This window comes from Grampus griseus (genome assembly GCF_964374135.1).
Source record: "Grampus griseus genome assembly, chromosome: 1".
In the NCBI taxonomy this organism is placed as follows: Eukaryota; Metazoa; Chordata; class Mammalia; order Artiodactyla; family Delphinidae; genus Grampus; species Grampus griseus.
Window position 1 is genome coordinate 148,721,814 of NC_139017.1, and position 23,469 is coordinate 148,745,282.

Genomic DNA, 23,469 nt, shown 5'->3' on the forward strand with positions numbered 1-23,469 from the left:
ATCACTCCTCCACTGTCATTGGCCCTTAGGCAGCTAATTCGGCCGACCTGCAACCGTTCCTGCCTCCGCCGCCGCCATAGAGACCGGAACTAGAATTAGAGTCACCACGAGAACCATAGAGTACTCGAGAGGACGGGCAGAGAGAACGTGACTTTCACGAGGCGGCAACCCGGGCGGGCCCGAATTCCAGGACAGTGTCCTGGCCGAAGGAAAGGCACGGCCAGACGCTTGAGCCGGGATTACCCGACCTGACCCGGGGCCCAATGACACCTTAGCTCCATAAGGAGAGAAGGCCTCCCGCCCGCCCTGCTCCAAATATGGTCCTTGTGACCTCAGACCATGACTGCAGATAGAGCCGTCTTTTCTACAATGGCCGTGTACTCTCGGCAGAGCTGAGAGTTTCTGGAACGGACTTAAACGTATGCATTCAAAGAGCGTCGGCTTACGGCGGAGCAGTCACCTTGGGGGGACCACGCAAGGTATCAGGCAGCCCTTGCCCAGCATATGGAGGGCGGGGGTGTACTCCGTGGGGACCTGCCTCCCGATCTATCATACCAGGCACAGGAGGACTGTCTTGAGTATTCACATCTTTTCGTATTGGCCACAAATCAGGTTTAATTTCACCTCACGTTTATTGAGCACGCTAGGCATTTTTCGTGCATTTTATTCTTAAAACAGCCATGTGAAACAGGGATTACTATGCACGTTTCACAAACGATTTGTAATTGAGGCTGCCGCATGATGTAGATGAAGTCGTCCACCTTAGTTCGTTCTTTATTAAGCGTCTACTATCTGCTGGGTATGGACAAGTGCGCCAGTTGCTGCCTTCTTAAATTCAGTCTAGGGATAAAGGCAGAAATTTAAACATGCAACACACCCAACACTACAGCGCTGCAAATGCACAAAGCATTTTGGGAGTGGCGGTGGGGAGAAGGTTTAGTGCAGACTCCAAGCACATGGAGGTTTATGCAAAGGCGTAGGAGGCAAGAAGAGATGGGGTCTGGGGCAAATACAACTAAAGTAGTCCAGTAAGACCAGAATGAAGACATTTGGGTTATAGAGGTAGGCAGGGTTAAATTAGGAACATTTTATCTGAAACTTAACCTAAGGGCAATAGTGAGAAGAGTAATTTTAGAATTGAAAGTAGGGAATGGCACTTTTTTTTTTCTTTAATGGCTGGGGAATAGTGAATGGGCTGCAGAGGGGCAAAAATGAAAGTAGGGAGACCAGCTAGGAGGCTAGTGCAGTAGTCCTTACCCCATCGGTATCATCTAGGCCTGTAAATTCCACCCTTTAAAGGCCTCCCTGAATCAGTCGTAAAAAAATCTCTAAATGCCAATCCAGAGTTTCTTCCTTCCTACTGCTGCTGCTTTAGTGTAGGCCATCATCATCCATTGCTCAGAGCAGGTGTAGGCACCTTTTCTATAGGGGCCAGGTAGTGTTTTAAGCTGTGCAGGCCAGATTCTCAACTACTCAAATTTAGAGCCTGAAAGTAACCACAGACAATCAGTAACAAGTGCATCTGTGGTCCAAAAAAATGTAATTTATGGACACTGAAATTTGAATTTCATGCAATTTTTATGTCACGAAATATTCTTTAGATTTTTCAACTATTTAAACTTTTTTTCCCCCAACTATTTAAACATTTAAAAATCATTCTTATTCTTCGCTCATGAACCACTGAAAAATAGGGAGTGACACCTGGCCTGCCAACCCGTGGCTTACAGCACTGCTGTGGCCTCCTAGCCAGTGTCTCTACCTTTCTTACCCTAATATTCCCCATCACAATATCCAGTGTTCTTTTGAAAACATCCATCTGATCACGACACTGTCTTACTTAAAATCTTTTAGTGACTACACCACCCACAGGACTGTCCAGATTCCTTAATGTGGTTGGCAGGACCCTGCATGACCTCTAAACTTACTTCCCACTCTTCTGTCACATTCCCTGTCCAATCTTCCAGGTGACCTTTTAGCCACTGCTTCCTTTGAGCTATCACATACTATTCCCTCTACTTATAACATTCTTCCTTTCTCCCTTCTCCTTTGCCTGCTTAACTCTTCATCCTCTAGATCTTGCCTCAGATGTTACTAGGTTAGCACACTGTACTGCACTCATTATATCTTCCCTGCCAGACTATGAGTTCCTGAGGCATCTAGCATAGTCCCTGACACACAATATCTTAATTAATATGTCAAGTGAATAATGTGATGTAGAAAATGGATTGGAGAAGAAGGTACTGGCAGCAGAGAGGTCATCTGGGCAGCAGCACCAGTAATCCAGGTGAAAAAGGTCTGCGGCAGCAAGTGTGAAGGGAGAGAAGTAGGTGGATCCCGGAGCTGCTGTTCATCTGTTCCAGCTCCAGGTGACTTTTGACTGTTAAAAAGAAAATATTTCCTCAAAGGCAATTCTGCCAACACTTTGGAAATTTAAAAGTGTGCCCCATAGGCTTGAGAGCTTTTCCCCAAAGTGGAGTTACAAAGGCACTTAGAATAATGGCAGCAGCACCTCTGAGAATAAGTAACCTTCCTTATGTAACTGCTTTGAAGGGATGGCTTCTCAAGCAGAAATATAAATTCTGTAATATTTGTCTTTAAAATGTTACTTAGAAGTATCATTACTTACTCATCCAATTACTTCACTAAAGTCTCTCTTCATGCTCAGTGAACATGAAGATGAGTGATTTAAGAAACTCGTTTCCTTGTAGCCCCCTCTCTGCCACTGCAGAGATGGTACTGAAGCACTGGAGGAGAAACAGTTCATGTCAAAATCCATCTCCTGTTCCAAGGTGGGAGCTCCCCAAGCCATGCTAGTCCCCTTGCCACCCTGAGAGCCCAGTGTGGTGACCACAGCTCCAGTGTCTACCTTTAAGTGATGTGAAAGGCAAGTGGTTTCATTCCAAGAATCTCCTCTGCAAAACTTTCACCTTGTCCCCATCTCTAACAGACTCTGGGCCCCAAAACATAGTTGCCTTTTCCTAGAAAGCCCTCCCCACCCTTATCTCTTGGCTAATTCCAACCAATGTGTCAATACTTACCTCAAATGTTGCCTCTTCCTCTCACCCCCAATCTTTCCACTCTGCTCCCATAGCATCTTATACATACCACTATCATTCACACAACAAATATTTATTGAACACTTACTGGCTACTAGGTGCTGGAGACGGCAGTGAAAAACAAAAACGACCAGCTTTCTTGTCCTCATAAGGGCTCACATTCTAACACCACACTGAATCCAAACCATGCCTATCCCCTGTCACAAACATAGGCCACATCTTACTCATCTTTACAGCTTTACAGAAACTGGCAAAGAATGCAGGTGCCACGTGTAACTGAATTCAACTGAATGGCCCATCATAAGAACATCAGCTCAGGATCCCAGCTGCTCATCCTCCTTCCTCTCTCTTTATAATTCTACCCCGTTTAGTTACTTGAAGATTTCTCCTCCACTAGATCACAACCCTTTCTTCCCCGTGTGCCCTGAATCCTGTTTACTTAGCTAGACAGTTGCAAATATCCAAACTATAGGGCCCTTGTATATCTCACCACCTTTCTTGTCCCCCAGTACACTGAAATGGCACTTTTAGCCTGGTTCTATTTTATCACAGAATTCAGCTCTCTGCTACTCTGCTGCTGCAGTAGCCTGCTGCTAGTAGTTATGAGTCATCCCTGCCATGAGCCAGGAGAAAGTAGGAATGGGATAACAGAAACTGCCTCATGAAAGGAATACCAGGGGACTCCCTTTACCTCCTGAACATTACACTCAATGGGATCTTTTTATCTTTTATGTTTTTGTTATCCTTTTATTTCCTTTCAAAACAAAATTTTCCAACGCACGTTACTGTCTACAAGTTATCCTCATCTCCATTCTCTTGTTTGACCCTTTCGACAATGCTGTGAAGTAGTATTATTATCCCCATTTTACAGATGAGGAAACTGAGGCTCTGAATGGGGAAGTGAACATCTCAAGACCTCAGCTGTTTAAAAAATGACTTCGGATTCAAACCAAGATTTTTAACTATTAATAAATGATTTCCACTTCATCATGATCAAGACACGTTCTACCAAATGGTCTCCCATCCAAAAATATCCCAAGCTAGTGACCCTTCACCCACAGGCTCTAGAACTAACCAAAATGAACCTACTGGAAACATAAGGCCCTGGGGCTTTGCCTTCTTTGCCCGATCAGCTTGAACCTAAGAGGGGACTACTACAACTGCTTGTAAATCTGAGGCATCAACTCCACATATCAAGGGCCTGGCTCTGGCCCAAGCTGGCCTCTGGGGAGAGTCAGTACTCCTAGCTGGAGCTAAGGAGTGAGGAAACAGGGCTATCATTACAACCATTTAAAAAGAACACAACACACGGTTAAAAAAAAAAAAAAAAAAAAAACCAAAAAAAAAAAAAAGAACAACTTTATTTACAGTTGAAAACTTAAACACAAAATCTTGGCTTCTGAGTCTGTGATACTTCCAAGGTCTTTTGATCAAATGGGGCAGCAGCAGGCAGGGAAGCAAACACAGGGGCCAATCCAGCTTATCTTACTCAAGAACGTCACCCCGAGCAAGGGAAGGCCTGCAATGGCAGATGTGGAGGGTCTGTGAGAGATGGAAGAGAGAAGCAGCTCAGAGGAACGGGGAGGGGACAGTCCATGAGAGAAAACACTCGCAGCTCTCCTCTACACCCCGAACCCTCCTTTCCCCAAAGAGCAGACCACTTTGATTCTTGCCACAGGCCAGACCTTTGGTGCCCCAGAGCAGAGCTGAGAGGTGTGTTACACAGAACCAAGAAAGAAACTAATATGTACGGCCAATACACTGTCTCCTTTATTATTTACCCTTCACAACTCTGTGTAGTATATATTATTTATAATTAAGTGGAGGGAAAAACTAGGGCTCCAAGGGGTTTAATGGCCTGACACTGATGGGGCTTCCTGGTCTACTTGGCTCCGAAGTCTGTGTGCTTTCTGCCAGACCTTGATGGCTCTCTGTGGAGCTCCAGAACAAAGAGCAATCCTTTTCCTTGATTGGTCCCAGGGTTATAAAGAAAGGAAACTCCACACCCTCTGTTTATGGCCTTGGAGTTAGCTGTCCTAAAAGAACAGGGTGAGTACACTCAGTTACTACTGCTCCCCTCCCCCCAAACATGACCACACCCCTCTTCCTCTAGAGCACAGTGGGTCCTGGCATCATACCGCAGGCTCAGACAGAAGTTTAACCCTGGGCCCTCAAGCAGAATGTAAAAAAATGTATAAATGCACTTTGTAAGTTGCATGGTGCTCCGGGACCTAAGCTCTATCACTGACCAGGCACTGTGTTAGTCAGCATGGTCCCTGCCTCAAGGAGTTCTCAGTCTAGAGAAAACCAGACCAACATATTCATGATACACTGTGTTAAATGCTGTAATAGAGAGATGAACCAAGTACTGTGGGTGCACCCAGGAGGGGACCAGGGAATGATTCACAAACTGATGTTAGCTACATGCTTCTGGGAAGGGCTGGGAGGAACTAGGATTAGTTAAAACTACATATATACAGTATGTATTTCTATTATAAAATACATGCCCAGTGTAGAAAATTCAATATACAGGACAATATAAACTGAAAAGAAAGTCTCTTTGCTATTTCTACTCTGCAGAGGTAACCATTACTACCAGTCAGCTATCTATCACTACAGTAATTTCTGAAAGAGTAATTCAAAATAAATAGCATCATGTTTACATAATGTACTACATTTTGACTTTGTCCCTTAATTTACCTTAGAAATCTGCCAACAGATACAGATCTACCTCTTTCTTTTTAAGGCTATATAGTATTCCATGGACGTGATGTATCCCTCTGTGTGTAAGGCCTGGTTACAGGGCAGGGAGCTTCGCCTTTGTACTGGAGGGACTGGAATGGAGCCATTCTCCCCTCCCCGCCCTTTTTAGCTGGCAGGACTTCTGACTTTCAGTGCAGGGAGCGGTGTTACACACCCAGCAGGCATGCAAATATTTGCTGCCACATCTCTGGTGCTCCCTAGACGCATATTTTCACGTGGAACCTCTGCTCTGGCCTGGACTGCTGCAGTGGACACCTCACTGGCCTCTAGCCTATCCTCCACACTGCTGCTAGAAGCATCTTCTGAATAAGTAAAGTCAATTACCGTGTTCTCCTGCTCAAAATCCTTCAGTGGCTCCTACTGGCCTGGTTCTTTTTGGAGGGTCAGGCTACCCTTTGGAATCTCAGGAGCATGATGGACTCTCACCCTAGGGGGGAAAGATGTACACACTGCCTGAAGCTCACCCCCATCCCCAGGTTAACATATGAATACCTCAGCCTGCACTGGATCTCACAGCTGGCCCTGGCCTCCTCTAGCCTCGCCTCTTACAGTTTGCTTTTCTTATCTTCCTGCTTTGGCTATATTGAATTATTTGCAGTTTCCCTTACACTTCCTGCTGTTTCCTGCTTGGTGCCTTTGCTCATGCCATTCCCTCTGCCTGGAATGCCCTCCCCAGTTTTAGCTACCCTGACAAACTCCATTCTTTCATGTACTCAGCTGAAACATCTCTTCTGCGGTCTTCCCAAACACTCCAGGCAGACAAAGGCATTCACTTTCCTTCCTTCGTCTTAAAACCTCCAGTTCAGTGCTTTACTGTACTGTAATTGTCAGTTTCCCCAAGAGACTGTGAGTTCCTTTAAGGCAGGAACTGGGCTTTCCAAGTTTGTTGCCTCATCTGCAGTGTGGGACCTATCTTAATTAATGAAAGACCAGCCCATGTGCCACCAATGTGTCTTTCAGAATCTTCCTCTACAGGAATGTATCACATCTACAGGAAATCCCAGATTGGGGGACAGTATTTCCTAAACCTCAGTCATTCCAACAGCAGTGTCACAGCTCTTACCATATCCACCATCCACAGCTACAATTAATTTTTAACCTACTGACTATGTGAACTCGAATAACACCTCATTGTAAGCTATAATACCTGTAAAACTAGGTGCTGTATAATTATATTTTTTCCTAAGAGACAAATGTTAAAAAACATTCAACCAGCACCACCTAAAGCAGGGTTACCCACATTTCTCTGATAAGAAGCATCTGAAGCAACATAGCATCCTGGATCCTACCTCAAATCCACTCAAACTCTTCAGGGGGGGATCTGGGAATTAGTAGGTTTAGCAAGTGCCCCTACGTGATTCTCATCTTCAGGGAAATTTAGGAAACAATGAACTAAAGAAAGATCTCTGCTGCTTGATAGTACCAGGCCTGGGGATCACAGGGAGATTAGCAGGGCTGTCAGAGCTCACAGCCACTCTCTTTTCCAAGAGACTCTCAGGTTTTCAAAACAGAGGTTCCACGCCCCACCCCCCACCCGCCCCCCCATGCAGTTGTAAGTAGCCAAGAACCCAGTTCAGACTGGGTAGGAGAATCCTGAGGCCCGAAGTTCGTTTATGTATACCTAATCAAATTCAAGGTAAAAAGCTTTCACAGGACCCACTGAGATAAAACCGAGGTTACTATACCTAGAGTTATACAGAAAACTTCATTTTCACTAAAACCAAAGTCAGGACCTAAGGTAAAGCACAAAAGAAGTTGTGGAAGGAAGTTCTTCACAGGGAGGCACAGTTGATCAAGTGACTTCACCTATCTTCTTCTGTCTCCTTCCTATCTTCTATTTCCAGTGACTAGGCACAGGCCTTAAATGCATGATTAGGTGATCTCTTGATTTGAATGCAGTAGATTCCTGCTGGACCAATGCCACCAAGAGATTATCTCCTCCTGGGTCTTTTCTGATTGGAATATGGTGGGTTCTCAATTAAAAGACAGACTGTTATTCCCCTGTAGCCTTGCCACTCCAAGTCAGCATCAGCATCACCTGAGAGCTGGTTAGAAATGCAAAATCTTACGTTGCATCCAGACCCACTGAATCAGAACCAGCACCTTAACAAGATCTCCTGGTGATTCATATGTACATGAAAGTTTGAGAAATACTGCCTAGTAGGACTTAAAAACATCATCTACACTGGCTGTCAAGCATTATTCTGCCCTCAAACAACCTGAGGGATCTGAAATACTCCTTTAGAAATCAGAGATGCTTGTAACTTCACAGCTGGGAAGAAACATGATGAAATGATACCATACTCCCAAATCTTTTACTTAACTTTCCTTACTTTCTCCCAAATCCATTACTCAAAAACCCAAAGTGGGGAACCCATCTGTGGAATGCCTTAAGGTCAGACTGCCACCTAGATTCCCTAACACCTTAAAACCTATGAGTTTTTTTGTTTGTTTGTTTGTTTTTTGCGGCATGTGGGATCTTCCTGGACCAGGGCATGAACCCGCGTCCCCTGCATCGGCAGGCGGACTCTCAACCACTGCACCACCAGGGAAGCCCGAGTTTTTAACTTGGTAAAGTTAAATGAGATAATTAAAGTAAGGTTCTTAGCTCAGAATTTGAACACAAGAAATATTCAATAAGTGATATAACTGCTTTTACTGTATTGTCTCTAAATATAAGCTATGAAAGATTTAATTCTGAGCAGGTCAAGGTTAGAAGACTAAATTGGAGGTGCCACATGTGGCTCTTTAAATTTAACTAAAATTAAATAAAAGTAAAAATTCAGTCCCTCAGTCACACCAGTCACATTTTTCCAGTGCTCAACGGTCACATGTAGCTGGAAGCTACCATAATGGACAGCACAGATACAGAACATTTCCACCACCACAGAAAGGAATGCCTACTGGAAAGTTCTGGTCTAGAGGGCCTCTGGAGCATCAAATGTCCTCCATGGAATTTGTTCTGCTTGGGGTTGTAGGCTAAAAGGAAGGGCTTATGGGGGCAAATGTTTACGTGACCTTTGCTAATAGCGGGTGAGGAGAGGAGGGCTGATGATCGCCCACCCTCAGAAAACAAACTCCTAACATGTATTTCCAGTAACTTTCTGTAAGGGTCTCAGAAAAATAGAGAAAAGGCCCTAAACATAAAAGGATTTCTAAATTTTATTGTTTTTGTAATCTTCTGTCCTCTGGTGGTGATCAGTGGTCACTCTTTGGAAGGAAAAGGACTTGTGAGCTCAACTTTAGTTCAGCCAAGAAATGAGTAGGAGAGTGGCCAGCAGCAAGGGCAGGGGGAAAGCACGTTGAGCCTGGGGCCCCTAGTACTGGCAGGAAAGAAAGCTCAGAGTGTCAACTAGGCCTGAGAAGGGAGCACTTGGCTGAACAAGAGAGTCCACATGAGCTTCCAGCACACACTTGTGCATTCCTGCCCTGGCATTTGCTCACACCAGTTCCCTGCCTAAAATGCCTGACATTCTCCCTCTCTATTAACTCATGTAATAAATTTTAACTGAATGCCTGTAAGTGCCAGATGCTGTGAACACAAAGTAAGTCACAGATGGAGGTATACACAGTCATTAAGATGGTCTGGTATTTGACTAGATCTCCATTTGAAAAAAAGGCAGAGTCCAGAAAAATAAATTCTAGATAATTTTGCAAGTATACAAATAAAACTATAGAAACATTAGAAAAAATACAGAAGGCATTATGATTGTAGTAAGAACCTTCTTAAACAAGATAAAACACAACACAAGGGAAAAGATTAAAAATTTTGATCTCATCAAAATTTAGAGCTTCCGTTTAAGAAAGGATATCACCAAAGTTAAACCCACTGCCAGTTTTTTCTTAAAATATATTCTAGACAAAATGGTCAAAACATGTAAAGAACTAAGACTCAGAATGTATAATTATTCAAATCATTAAGAGAAAGGTAAAATAAAATATTTGCTACAAACATCTTATAGCATATTATATCAGTTTTGTTTTGTTCAAATACAACAGAGTTTTACATGAATGGAGGAGGAAAACTCTTCCAGACATAAGATCAAATGGAAATAAAGTGATGAACAAACAGTATGATGCCATTTAGGAAAAACAAAACCTCCCAAAATTAGATGGGCAAAGAAAAGGCCCTATGGACATACATCAAACTGATGAACAAGTTACCTCTGAGGAGAGCAGTGGGATGGGGATGTGGCTGGGGGTGAGCTGTTAAGGGGAGGGCCTTAACTGTTTTCTGGGAAAATTTTCATACATTTCAGGAGATGATGTTGCTTTCATAACTAAAAATAAACAATCAAATGAAATATGTGAACCTGGAATGGATTTCTTGTTTTAGAGCTAAAAAAAGTTACTTTGTGGACAACTGAGGAAGTTTGAGCATGTATATTAGACAATACTATTGTGATTATGCAGGACGCTCTTATTTTTAGGAGTCACTTGCTGAAGTATTCTGGGGTAAAGTGTCAAGAAGTCCTCAACTTCCAGATGGAAAAGAAATGAAGAAAGGGAAAGGAAGGAAAGAAGGAAGAAGAGCAGGAGAGGAATGGAAATGGGAGGAGAGGGAAGAAGGGAAAGAAATAAATGTCAAAGTAAAATGATAAAACAAGAATGTTAAACATTGGTGAATCTAGGTGAAAGGTAGATAGGTGTTCAATGTACTACTCTTCCAACTTTTCTGCAGGTTTGAAAATTAAAGAAAAAAAGAAAAGAAAGGCAAAGCACTACCATCCTTTACCCAGCTGGAAGTGATCCATTTCTTTCTTGAACTCTTATTAATCCTTAACAACATCACTCATATTACTAGTGATCACCTCTGAGAATGTGTTTTATTCTCCATAAGCTCCTAAAGGGTGGAGGCATCTTTCAATTCTTTCCCCCATCCCCATGCTCAGAATGGTGCCCAGCACAGAGCAGGCAGTGAGTGACAAGACCGGGTAGGAAGTGAGTCTATGTAGGCTGAGAAATGTGTCACATTCACCTATGAGGCTGGCAAATACGAAGTCAGGGGCTGGAACCGCAGCGTCGGTTCTGACGAGAGGCATGATAGGGGTGTCTCCTGGCTGCCCAGGCTGGTCCCAGAAGGGAATGACCCAGGGATGGAGCCAGGTCTTCATAGAGGGACTACTAAATGGAACTAGAGTCTAAGAGTGCTATCAGAAAGTGCCTGATGGTGTTCAGGTTCATACTTTGTAAACTATAAAGTGTTAGAAAAGTAAAGTGTCCTACCAACCCTTTCTCTTGTGATGCTTATGGTGACCCGAGGAGATACGTATTATCACCATTTGGCAGATGAGAAAACAGGCTCAAGAAAGGGAATTGACTTCTCCCAGGGCACGCAGAGGGGAAATGGGCTCAATCCCGTGTCTTCAGGTCTAAAGTGCTTTCCACTAGACCAGCTGCCTTCTCTGGGGTCCTGACTCCTGCTCAAGAAAGACACACTTACCTGATTCAGTCTTCCTCTGGACTACATCTCTCCACACTGTGAGATCACCACAGGCAGCTTGGGTTTATTGTTGGGGCCTGTGGGAACATTCTAGGAGAGAAAGCACAGTGGTGACTCCTCCACTCAGACACTCCCCCGCCACACACTTACTGATGCCTGCAGGCCCCTAGGCTAAGGACTCAGAGCTTACAGGCTGATCTGACAACAGTCTGTAGCCTAGCAGACAGGGGAAGAATATAATACATATCAAAGAGAAAATGTACAACATTTAGAAAACATCAAACCCATGACATGTAACAATGTAGTAAGTCATAAGAGAGAGTTGTATACAGGGTGAGGAAGCAACTAAACTGCTGCTTGCACAGGCCAGGGAAGGATTCACAGAACAGGGGATATTTGAGCTGGGCCCAGAAGGATGGATGGGATCCCACCAGGAGGAAAAGAAGGGAGAACACCTCGGTAGAGGGAACAGCCTGAGCAAAGACTTGAGGGCAGGAAGGAGCAAGAGGCAGGGACGTGTATGCGTGTTTAGAGGAGGGCTCGTAGCCTGACGGGACTAGAATGCGGAAGTGGCAGTAGCAGAAGGGGTCGTGGAGAGGGAGGCAGGGACCCGATCATGAAGGACCTTGAGTAAAATGCTGAAGAGGATTTTCTCAACTAGATGGAGGAGACAGCAGAGGCCAAAGCTCAGTAGGCACCGCACCGGAGAGGCTGAGGGCCCAGAACCCTTGGGAGGTACATGATCTCTCCTCCCTCTCCTCCTCCCTGAAGCTGGAGGAGTGAAGCCTGGGCCTAACCAGAGCCCACTCACGGTTCTCCCGCGCCTCGACACTAGTGAGGTAGTACTAGGCCAGAATGGCTGAGAAAGAGGAGATCGAAACAGGACTCACCTCAATCTTTCTCATCACCAGAAGTCCATCAATGATTTTTCCTGTAGAAAGAGTATGAGCTGGACTTTATTACTCTCGTTTGCACAGTACTTTCCAGCCTCCAAGGCCCATTCTCAGCCATTATCTCATTTGATCCTCAGACTAACATCAGAAAATTAATATTCAGTGGAAGTGAAATGTTGCCCAAGGTCACAGGTGGTAAGTAGCAGAATTAAGGCTCAAAACTAGGTCTGAGCAATTGCAAAGCTCCACTATACCATGCTGCCTCTGTGTGGTATTTCTTAAGTACTACCATCTCCCCTCAGACACACCTATTGCCCAGGTGGTTATTCACTACATCAGATGGCCCCTTCGTCCTCCCCTCTAGCTCTCTAACCACAAATCCTCCCCACCTCCCATGGCTTCCACTTTTCCTACTACTACCCAGGGCAGTTACACCTGATGAGCACTCTTGGTACAAGAGTCAGGGGACCAGTTCCATAGAAGTTCCACTCTGGGTGAATTGGGCTTGGACTAAGACAGGAATAGGACTCACCAAACACCACGTGCTTCCCATCTAGCCAATCACACTTAGAGCAGGTGATGAAAAACTGGCAGCCATTGGTACTGGGACCACTGTTTGCCTGATAGAAACCAAATATATTTGCAGTGAGTTTTCCTGGCCATGTTAGCCAAAGGACAAAACTCCCCAAAAGAGCCTGTAGCCCTGAGTCCTCCATGCTTTCTTTCAGCAAACCTGACTGAGCATCTACTATGAGCTAGGACCCAAGGATACAGAGAGGAACAGAATACAGAGAGGAAGAGAATACACAATTTCTGCCCTCCTACAGTGTGAATTTTTATAATGGGAACAATTGATTATAGAACCAGATTTGCTGTATTTATTCCAAAACCAGTAATAACTGGATTACACTTACAAATTAGGTACCAGCTGAGAAAAAGCCTGTTGCCTGTGCCATAAGCTACTCTGTCTGAATGACTCTGTACTGTCCCTTAACAATGGTAATAAGAAAATTTAAGGGGCAAGAAGCTGCTATGCTAGTGCTATGCTAGAAAAAAAGACTACATTTAATCAATGACATTTGCTTTTTACAGCTACACCCAAATCCTTTATTATTGAATTTTACCAGTAAAAGTTTGTTTTTTTTTTTTTGGTAAAAGTTTTTTAAATCAAGAATTTCAAATTCTTCAGCCATATCCCTTCCCTTTCCTCCCTTGAAATTGTCTTTATATCATTATATTTCACAATACATTATAAAAGAAGTCTATAATTACAACGCAAAGCAATCAGCAAACCCACATCACGTTTCAGCAGCACTGCCTTACCACAATGTCTGTGTAACTATGTGAGTATTCCAATGCATATTTACATTATTTTGGAAAAAAATTAATGGAAAATGGAAAACTGAAAGAACTAGTGCTATTAAGAGCACAGGTCTCATCAAAGTAATAATACAGAGGCAACACTGGAAATCATTAGATAGGTCACTAGCCTTAACTGGATGCTTAATGGAATTAAATTGGTTGAGTCTGTGTTCAACACTGAAGGAATAAAAATGTCTATGAAATACATTAAAGACATTGTCTAGGGGTAAGCTCTAGTTAGGGATGTCACATTATACTTTAGAAATTCCCCATGCGAGACAAGGCTGTTTGGGGTTTTTGTACATGTATGCAGGAACATCTCACATATGAAAGCAAGGGACAGCCTGAGCCAGTCAGAATAGACCTACACTCTGGAATTGCCCTGAGGAGTGGAATTGACCACTCCTCAGTGGTCCCAATTCTTCCTTCCTTCCTCCCTCCCTTCTTTCTGTTTCTTCTATCTATCTATGTATCTATCTTGCTGCTCAATGTATAAACATTTACTAGCAAGCAGACAGGAAAACAGTCAGACAACATGTGTTTTTAGCTCAGGGAACTCCCTGCCCTTAGCCACTCACTTATCCATTCTTCCAGGAAGGATAGCTTACTGGTTTAGGGAATAAGCTCTGGAGCCAGACGACTGAGCTTGAATCCCAGCTCCATCACTGACTGGGATCTAGTTTAGCCACATAACCTCTCTGTGCCTCGGTCTCCTCATTTGTACCTAGCTCAAAGGAATAACGAGAGAAGTAAAATGAATTAATGCAAATAAAGTGTTGTTGAGTATGTGCTCAACATTAGCCTTTATTCTGATTATCTTTCAGTCATTCATCAGTATCTGCTCAGCACCTTGCTATATCAGGTATTAAGGCTTGGAGATCAATGAGACTCAGTCCCTGCCCTTGAGGAACGCATTATTTAGTGGAGGATGGAAGCAAAAACAATTATGCTACAAGATGTGTGACAGCACAACTTAACTAGTGTCAGCCTGAAGGGAGCAGAGACCAAGGCTTCCTTGCATTTTCTGACTCCTCCCCAGATGCTAACATAGTGGCATGCAGTCCTCATGGCGATGATCCAAGCCCACTTAAGCCACTTCTGCACACTTTACCCATGCTTGCCCAGCCTCACTTTCCTAAAAGAGACTTGTACACTCTTTGCTATGCTAGGCGCACCCAATTATTATGGCAGCCTCCTAGCTGGCTTCTCTGCCCTACCCTCTCCACTCCTGTCTTCCATTCACACTGCAACCAGGGTCTTTGTTTTAAAACACCAAGTTGATCAGCCCTGCTCAAAAAAGTGCATGGCTCTCCATATCCTATAAAATAAGGTCCACATACCTCATCCTTATTCTGTCATTTAAAGCCCTACACCCACCTGCCTCTCCGGTGGTCTCTACTAGTCATTCCCTTCCCCATTCACATCACTTTCCTCACTTTCTGTCCCTTGCCCATGCCACCCTGCTATTTCATGGTCACACATCTTTTGTCTAGGCAGTTTGCTTGACTTGAAATGCCATCTGGTAGAGAACTTCTTTGGATCCTTGCAGCAATTACTCTCATTCCTTGGGGGCCTCACAGTACTTTTACATACACTGAGGTACCCTCCCCTTATTACACTGATGGCATGAATTATACTATACTGGACCCCTCATTCTGCATGTGCGATTCCCCCACTAGATGTTAAATGTCACGAGGCCAGGGATCAGGCCCGTATCCTCATGTCTTACCATGAGGCCTGAAACAGTGTATGTCAACAATCTTTATTTGATGAATGGCTGAGTAGAGGAATGGAAGAGTGGGCAAGCAGGACAGAGAATGTGTGCATGTAAATATTGTGTCTGGGGGAGTGAGACTTGGCACACTGACAGAAGGAAATGGATGATGACAGGAGGGAGGGAGAGGCTTGAAGAGTGAAAGAGAAGCAAGGTGGGAGGGGGAAGGGGAAATGAGGAGTGAGGGGTGAATAAGGGCAAGTGAAGGGGGAGCGAGTGGGGGTGTGTAGATGAGGGGCTCAAGGAGGTGGGCAGGGGGACGGTGAAAGGGGAATGAGATGGGTGAGTGGGGTTATAAATGGGAAGGAAGGGTACTGGGATGGGGAAGGAGGAGTGGTGAGTGAGCTGAAAGGGGTGAACAGCCAGAAGGCAGTGTAAAGGAATGGGTGCTGTGCGAGTTCTGGTGAGTGGTGTGATAGGGGCGTGAACACTGGGTCTTGAAAGCACAGCTGGCTACATTCTAAGCAGCAAGGCTGAGTGCCCAACCACACGTTCTGGCTCAAACAAAGTAAGAAAACACACATCAGAGTTCAATTTTGGCTCCCCAGCCTGCTAGTGGATCCAGCCCAACAAAATCAAACCAGATTGAGGAAAGAGGTGGGCAGTCCAGAGGTGAATCCTGGGTCAAGCAAGGGAAGGAAAGCATTTGCTTCCATCCCAAGAAACAGCACTGGGCCTCAAGAGTGACCCAGAAGTCAGCTGGCTATAAATCTAGCCCAAAACCTTGACTGGTCCCAACTTACCATGGAAAGCAAGCCTGGAGCTGAGTGTCTAAGCTTAAAATTTTCATCTGCAAATGGCCCCCGGTAGATACTGGCGACTCCAGTACCATCTCCCTGAGCAGAGAGAAGGGAAGTGTTAGCCACTTGTGAGCACTGGCCCCTAGAGCCCAGAGGAAGCAGTTGCTGCACCCCAAGCCTCACTGCTTTAATGTCCTTTTACTCCTGCAGGTCACTTTGGGAGCCACACCTCTTTGACCCTATCTTGCAATCAAAGCAAGCCCCATCCAAGGGACGTGCAGCCCACAACCTGGCCAGGGCATCTCACAGGCTGGAAAAAACAACAGGTCACAGCTGGACCTCTAGAAAGGTAAAGACAGGCTAAGACACAAGCAAAGCACAGGACAGCAGTACAGTGACCACATACATAATCGATGCATCGATGCCCTTCCCAAAGACTCTCATGCCTGCAGTCATCTAAGAGAATCTATTTAACTGTCTATGGCTCCACTCCCCCAACTATGCAGGTGGGTGGGCTCTTGGAAGATCTATCATTATTGAGCTGGGGAAGTCACTTCCTATCTCTGAGCCCCAGTTTCCTCAACTATCAAGTGAGGATGCAATCACCTACCTACTCCTTATACCATTGCCATAAAGATCCAATTAGTGTCTATGAGAAAAGTCTTTTGCAATCCATACAGCACTACGTAAACGTAAGCTATTATACCTTTAACTCCACATAAATATATACATACATACATACATACAGAAGGAAAACACGTTTATTTCCAATTTCCCAATAAACCTAGAGAACAGAACAGTTAACCACATCATTCTCTATATAATCATACTATCTACTGCACTCCAGAAGCCACAGTAGGGAAAATGACAAAATTAATTTGTAGGGCAAACAAGAGAAAGCAACTTAAATCTTCAATAACAGTGGGTTGATCAAATAGATTCATTGTCTGTTCATAACGGAATATTAGGTAACTATTAGAAAGACTGTTTTGGAAGAAGACAATGACAAGGGAAATTGCAGACAATTATCAAGCACAAAAATGTTAAAACACACATATGATCTTAAGTCTGTTAAAAATAATATTTGACACACATATATATGCAATGATAAGACAGGCAGCTAAAACTAAAATGCCAAGAGTATATTCCTTGGGAGGCGAGATTCCTTGAGAGATGATTTATTTTCATTTCTGTACTTTTCTTTTGCAATCAGAAAAAAAACCAAAAACAAATATTATTAAAACAAACAAATATTCTTGGTCCAACTTTAGAAGGTCTCAAATCCTGCTTCTTCTGCCTCTTGCTCATTCCATTTTTTTCTGCCCTAAGGGTAGCTCTGAGTAATTGCTTCTCTCTGAGGCTCAGCCTTCTGGCTGACCAACTGCTATCTAACCCTGGGGCTATCAGTTAGTGATCAAATGTGCCTGGCAAAGATTCTGGCAATGACCCGTAAGAAGTTGGTCCTGTCCCTGCTAAGACAATATGGCAATATAGGAGCCTATGGGAAGAAAGGAAAGAAGGCAGAGAATAGCTTCTCAGCCCTCTTACCAGCCAATAAAAAAGTATATGGTCACCCCAAGCCCTACTATGATCAGTTGTGACCAGGTGTTGCAAACTTAAATGCCTACAGGGGCAGATGACATAAATAAGGGAAGCAAATGGTTTAATAATAAGGACACACCGTGCTAAAGGGAGCAGTTACTTGACTCCAACCAACTGCTGCTGCATGAGAAACACAGGCCTCACGTACCCCTACTTTCCATACATTAAAGAGAAAATTTTTCAGTTAAAATCTCTCAGTTTTGCGACATCAAACAGATAAAATAAAACATATCTGTTTTTGATTCAGCCCCAAATTTGCCACTTTGTAAACTTACCTAGATAGGAAAGAGAGATCTTAAAAAACTCCTGAGAGTCAAACTAAATTTACATATAAAGGAGAAAGAATGTCTCCCAAATCTATGAAAACAGCATCACGACTAACCAAATGGTATTAACAAGAAAGATCATGCAGAGAAGTGGGTGGGTAAGGAGAACAGTGGGCTTAAGAAAGCGTAAATGTGGTTTACTCAGCACCTTCCAAGGTTGGAGGAAGCGGAGGAGGCTTGATACGGGGATATATACAGTCTCGTCACAATAAAGTCATGCTTAGCAGTGAAGGATTAGTTCATTGGGCTCTCCCAGTGGCTAGGGAAAACATCCTTCCAGAACTCTCTTGCTCTGATTCCTTTCCCACTAGTGAACTTCTGATTAAAAACAAAACTCAGCTTTCCAGAAGTGGACAGGAAAATGGGGCATAAGCATTTAGCTCACTGGAAAGGGACTTAACAACCATTTAGAAAAAACAAATTACATCCGATTTCTAGCTAAATTCTATGTGACCAATTAATTTGGGTCTGTCATGGATCATCTACTGGTATGCTGGGAAAGTTCACTTTCTGGTCCTAAAAGGCTGAGATTGGGAAGTCAGTGACTCAAAGTGCTGATATCTGTCATCTAGTGATGCAGTGAGTAGTAGCCATCGAAGGACATTCCCATCCCCACCCTCTCCCCCATCAAACTTGGCCATTGTTCTCAGGCCTTAAGACTGGGTCCCTGAAGTAAAAACAGCAGCAGCTGCAATAACAACAAAAAAACCAAACCTACAAGTCCTTAATAGGCTAGGAACAATACTTACATTAACAAAATCTCCACCCTGAATCATGAAATCTTTTATGACCCTGAAACAGAGAACAAAGCATCCTGAGAGAAGATTCTGCAGTTTAGGATAACACTGATTTCAAAATATAATGTTTATCACTTTGGCTTTTAAGAAGTCTTCAAATCAGTTGCCGAGTTCATAAAAACATCCCTTCTCAAGATCTAAGAATTATCCTCCGTTTCGTTTTCCTAAAAGCCCCCCAGTATGGCTTGCCAAAGGCCTTACCTGTGGAAGGTGCTCCCTTTGTATCCTATTGGAACCCCATCTTTTCTATAACCAAAAAGAAAGAGACTTGGAATGATGACAGGTAATCATAGGCCTTTCCAGTTTACCACACACCTGAACCAAAAAGACTCTCCTAAAGATGGTCAGAGAAGAGAGGTAAAGAAGACAAATGAACAGAGGATAGACCCGTGGGGGATTACCTTCTATTACTGCCACCAGCAATCATTCAAGGCCTGCCGGTGGTCCCCCAATACCTTCACTGCAGCCCCAGGACACCCCTCAGGAGAAAGCAGAGAACTCAACCACGTCTGAGACTGACCTGAATTCTCCAGTGCAGAACTGCCTGAAAGGGAAAGGAGTGAATGATTCAGTCACCATGGCATCACAGCTGTGAGCGCTCCTAACCTCGGAGGGGAGGGCACAGGCATCGGCGCTAGCAAGCCCACCTACAGGCTAGTCAGATGTCCAGACACTCAGGCATACAGATTAACAACATAAATTGACACGGGAACAGTCAAGACTATTCAGAGCGATACCCAAAGGAATCAGATCTCAAGGGCAGTGAGTGGACGGACAGAGGCAGGCAGACGATTCCACAGACTGTGGCCCAGCTTCTAGTTTAGTTAATCCAGCAAAGCTGGAACATCTCCTTACCTAAAATTCTCGGCCGTCTTAGGCACAACGTCTGCAAAGAGCTCGATCTTCATGCGGCCAACTTCCTGCAACCGGCAGGAGACGGTCAGAAAGCCCAGTACAAGCCCGTGAAGGCCTCACCGAGCAGGGAACCCTCCCTCCCACATGCCGCTTGGTCTCTCCCACTTCCGCCTCCATAGCCTACGCTAGCTTTCCACCCAGTCCCTCCGCAAGCGGGGCGCCACGACGGGCAAGACTCCTCCTCTCTCTCCCTTCCTCCCTTCCTCCCCAACCCCGCCCCGCAGGTCGGTAGGTTCTGGTCCAATTTCACTTTCTGGCTTTCCGAGTCGTTACCCCTGGGTAAGGGATGAAATCAGCCTGTCAGACCCCGTGCACTTTCCCTTCGGCGGTGGGCTGGGTGGCTGCCAGGACCTCACCTGGCCGCCAATGCTGACATCAAAAAACACCACGGGATTGACAGGGCTTGAATTTGCCACCGCCATGGCTCCGACCCGGAAGCAGAAGTCGGGAGCGCGGGGTTACGGCGAACCTAGTCCCTGCTCTGAGGGTTTCGTCTCCGGCGGAGGCGCAGGAAAAGCCGACCGAGGCCAGGCCCCGCCCCCGGAAGTTCTCCGCCTCCAGCGCCAAACTGGGCGCTGCGTGGGTGGCCAGCGCCTCCTTCCGTACAGACCACCCGGATGTCAGCTAGCTGTTAGTTCACCTGGCTCTCCCTGGGTGCTGAGCCGGGCGGAAAAACTGGGCATTTATTGCTCAAGGTCAACGGACATCCTACTCACTTGGCTACACAAAGTGCAGTACAAATTATTCTCGCTCAGGCTAGGGGGCTTGGACTAGGCAGTCTTCAGGGTCCATATCAGCCTTTGAAATTAAGACCTATGTGAACCGTCATACGTGCGGTTTTCTACCCCTGTCCACTAGTGTGGAGCCCCACGGAAGCAAGAACTGTGTTCATCCTCAGCGTTTAGAACAGCCTGGCATATCAAGCTTGTTCAGTAAGTACTCAGCACTTCCTTGAAGTCAGGACGCTAGGATTTTAATTCCAGTTCTCACACAGGCTTCCGCTTTCGTCACCTCCAAATCATATACCGCAGAGCAGCTAGAGCTTTTAAAATAAATCTGCTTATAAATCACTGCTGGTTCCCCGTATTTAGCATAAAATCTAGTTTCTTACATAAAAGGCGTACCTTACATTATCTGGCCGCCACCTTCTTGGGACTCTGGCCTTCTGTTCCTCGAGGTCATGGAGTTCCCATACTCTCTTTAGGGCCTTGGTACTAGCTGTTAACTGTCTTTAATATTCTTCTAGATCTTAATGGGGATGGGGAGTGGTCTTGTAGCTCAGGTCTCAGCTCAGATGTCACTCAGGAACATTGCACCCAATCTAAAGTAGCCCTCCGTCACACTTTCAGATACATTACTGGTTTATTTTCTTCATTCACCATCCAAAATTTTATGGTTTTCCCACCTCGCCTGCAGCCTCACACACATTTAAGTCCATGAAAATGAAACCAAGTCCCCCTAAACCTGGTTCCTCTGCCAAGCTTATGAATAACATATCCAAACCTTTATTCCCTTTCTTGTCCACCTGTTTCCATGAAGACTGAGGAGTACCAAAGAAAAGGTGGGCCGAAACTGAGTAGGACCCTGCAGGACACTACCGTGTACAAAACCCTTTCCGTGTACCCTGTTTCTTGTTTGTAGAAAAAGGCTTCAGCCTCCCAGACCTTCCCTGAGTTACAAAGAGCAGATTCAAGCAGATGCTAATTAAGGAAGTGAGGGAATGCAGAAACAAAGGAAAAGCAGTCAAAACGTTATAGTTCGATCACTTTGCTGCACACCTGAAACTAACACAACTTTGTTAATCAACTACACTCCAATAAAATTTTTAAAAAATTACAGTTCAGTAATAAAACAGAGTCCTAGTTCCTTCTCATGGGATATACATAACAATCTGACAGAAATTTTGAGTTCTGTAGGAACTAAGGCCCCCACCTAGGTGGAGGATGGTAACTACCTTCTGAGACTCCAGACTAGTGGGAACTAGAAGGTTGAGGATTGAGATTCCTGGAACACCACCCTGTTACCTCACCACCAACCAATCGGAAGAAAGTCATACACCCTGAAGCCATCACCCCAAAAGATGCCTTTAAAAACTCTTCCCTGGAAACCATTGGGGAGTTCAGGTCTTTTGAGCAGGAGCCGCCCATTCTCCTGGCTTGGCCCATGCAATAAGCCTTCCTCTGCTCCAGATTCCAATGTTTGTTTGTCCTCACTGTGCTTCGGGCACATGGACTTGGGTTCAATGACAAAAACCGAGACTCTCCTTGCCTGTCTTCACCGGTGTGCCCACTATTGAATAGCACACAGTAGGGATTCAATAAATACATTCAATGAATCCAGTGAATTGAATGAATTGGGTAAGGCTTAGATTCAATATCACAGCTGTTATTTTCTATATCCTTTGGCCATCCTTTCTAGTTCAGTGGTCTGAAGAAGCAAGGATTACACATAAAAATTCAGTGTGTCTCAACTTAAGGGGTCTATTAAAAAATTTCTGGTTACTTTCTCTCTCCCCTTGGTCTCCCTCTCTACCTCCAATTGAAGGTGAAGAAGAAAGAGGAGGAGAATAAGGAGGGAAAGGGGCAGGAAGGGAAGGAGCAGCAGAAATCATCCTTCAGTATAGTTTTATACCAATTATTTAGAATATTTTTTTAAAAATTGATAATATCAAAGAAAATTGATAATATCCAATGTTGATGAGGTTGTGGAAAAACTAGTACACTCAAACTGCTAGTGAAGATAAATAATGATGTCTAGTATTTGTTAAGCTTTTACTAAGTGCTAAACACATGTTTCATTGCATTTGGTCCTCACAGCTCTATGCGATAGGAACTACCATTGCTCCCATTTTATGGATTAAGAAATTGAGGCTTAAAGAGTTCAACTATAGAAACCATATGTTGACACAATCTTCTTTTTAAAGTAATTCGACAACTGACGTATCAAAACTATTAACAGTTATATCTTTAGCCCAATTATGCTGATCTTTTTTTTTTTTTTTTGCGGTACACAGGCCTCTCACTGTTGTGGCCTCTCCCGTTGAGGAGCACAGGCTCTGGACACGCAGGCCCAGCGGCCATGGCTCACGGGCCCAGCCACTCGGCGGCATGTGGGATCTTCCCGGACCGGGGCACGAACCCGTGTCCCCTGCATCGGCAGGCGGACTCTCAACCACTGAGCCACCAGGGAAGCCCCTATGCTGATCTTGTAAATGTGTTTTATGGAGTACTCAAGAGAAGAAAAGAGCTACATCTACAAACACTTTCATCACAGCATAATCTTAAATAGTAAAAAAGTAGAAACAAAGGTCAAACAACAAGAGAATTTATAGGACATCAACATGATAGAATACCATGTGGCTTTTAAAATTTTTATTTATTTATTTTTGGCTGCACTGGGTCTTTGTTACTGCGCATGGGCTTTCACTAGCTGCGGCAAACAGGGGCTACTCTTCGTTGTGGTGCACGGGCTTCTCATTGCAGCATCCTCTCTTGTTGTGGAGCAGAGGCTCTAGGCACGCGGGCTTCAGTAGTTGCAGCACACAGGCTCAGTAGTTGTGGCTCATGGGCTCTAGAGTGCAGGCTCAGTAGTTGCGGCACACAGGCTTAGTTGCTCCGTGGCATGTGGGATCTTCCCAGACCAGGGCTCGAACCCGTGTCCCCTGCATTGGCAGGTGGATTCTTAACCACTGTGCCACCAGGGAAGCCCTACCATGTGGCTTTTGAAAGAATAATTATGAAGACTGTTGAAACATGGGAAAATGTTTTATGAAATATTAAATTTAAAATCAGACTATGA

At 44.6% G+C, this 23,469-nt stretch overlaps 1 protein-coding gene across 2 annotated transcripts; it reads right to left on the reverse strand.

Moving 5' to 3' along the window:
• Window positions 1-4,400: 4,400 nt before the first annotated feature.
• PPIH (peptidylprolyl isomerase H) lies at window positions 4,401-20,157 on the reverse strand. 2 transcript variants are annotated; one of them, XM_082676868.1, is made up of 10 exons: window positions 20,028-20,157; window positions 19,612-19,676; window positions 19,277-19,300; window positions 18,958-19,002; window positions 18,709-18,751; window positions 16,035-16,127; window positions 12,688-12,775; window positions 12,153-12,193; window positions 11,263-11,352; window positions 4,401-4,575 (listed from the first exon to the last, which is right to left on the reverse strand). In XM_082676868.1, the coding sequence occupies exons 1-9, from the start codon at window positions 20,091-20,093 to the stop codon at window positions 11,284-11,286; spliced, it is 534 nt and encodes a 177-aa protein (XP_082532994.1). In that variant the 5' UTR covers window positions 20,094-20,157; the 3' UTR covers window positions 4,401-4,575; window positions 11,263-11,283. The 2 variants fall into 2 exon arrangements, with proteins under 2 accessions (XP_082532994.1, XP_082532993.1); XM_082676867.1 differs by having other exon boundaries at window positions 4,401-4,598.
• Window positions 20,158-23,469: the final 3,312 nt, after the last annotated feature.

Excerpts from the sequence above, each read along its gene's own strand:
- PPIH (XM_082676868.1), bottom strand. The coding sequence starts at position 20,093 with ATGGCGGTGGCAAATTCAAGCCCTGTCAATCCCGTGGTGTTTTTTGAT. Across the intron at positions 18,752-18,957 it reads AAAGGGAGCACCTTCCACAG|GGTCATAAAAGATTTCATGA; the intron begins GTAAGGCCTTTG and ends TCTCTGTTTCAG. Across the intron at positions 12,776-16,034 it reads CTCCAGGCTTGCTTTCCATG|GCAAACAGTGGTCCCAGTAC; the intron begins GTAAGTTGGGAC and ends GGTTTCTATCAG.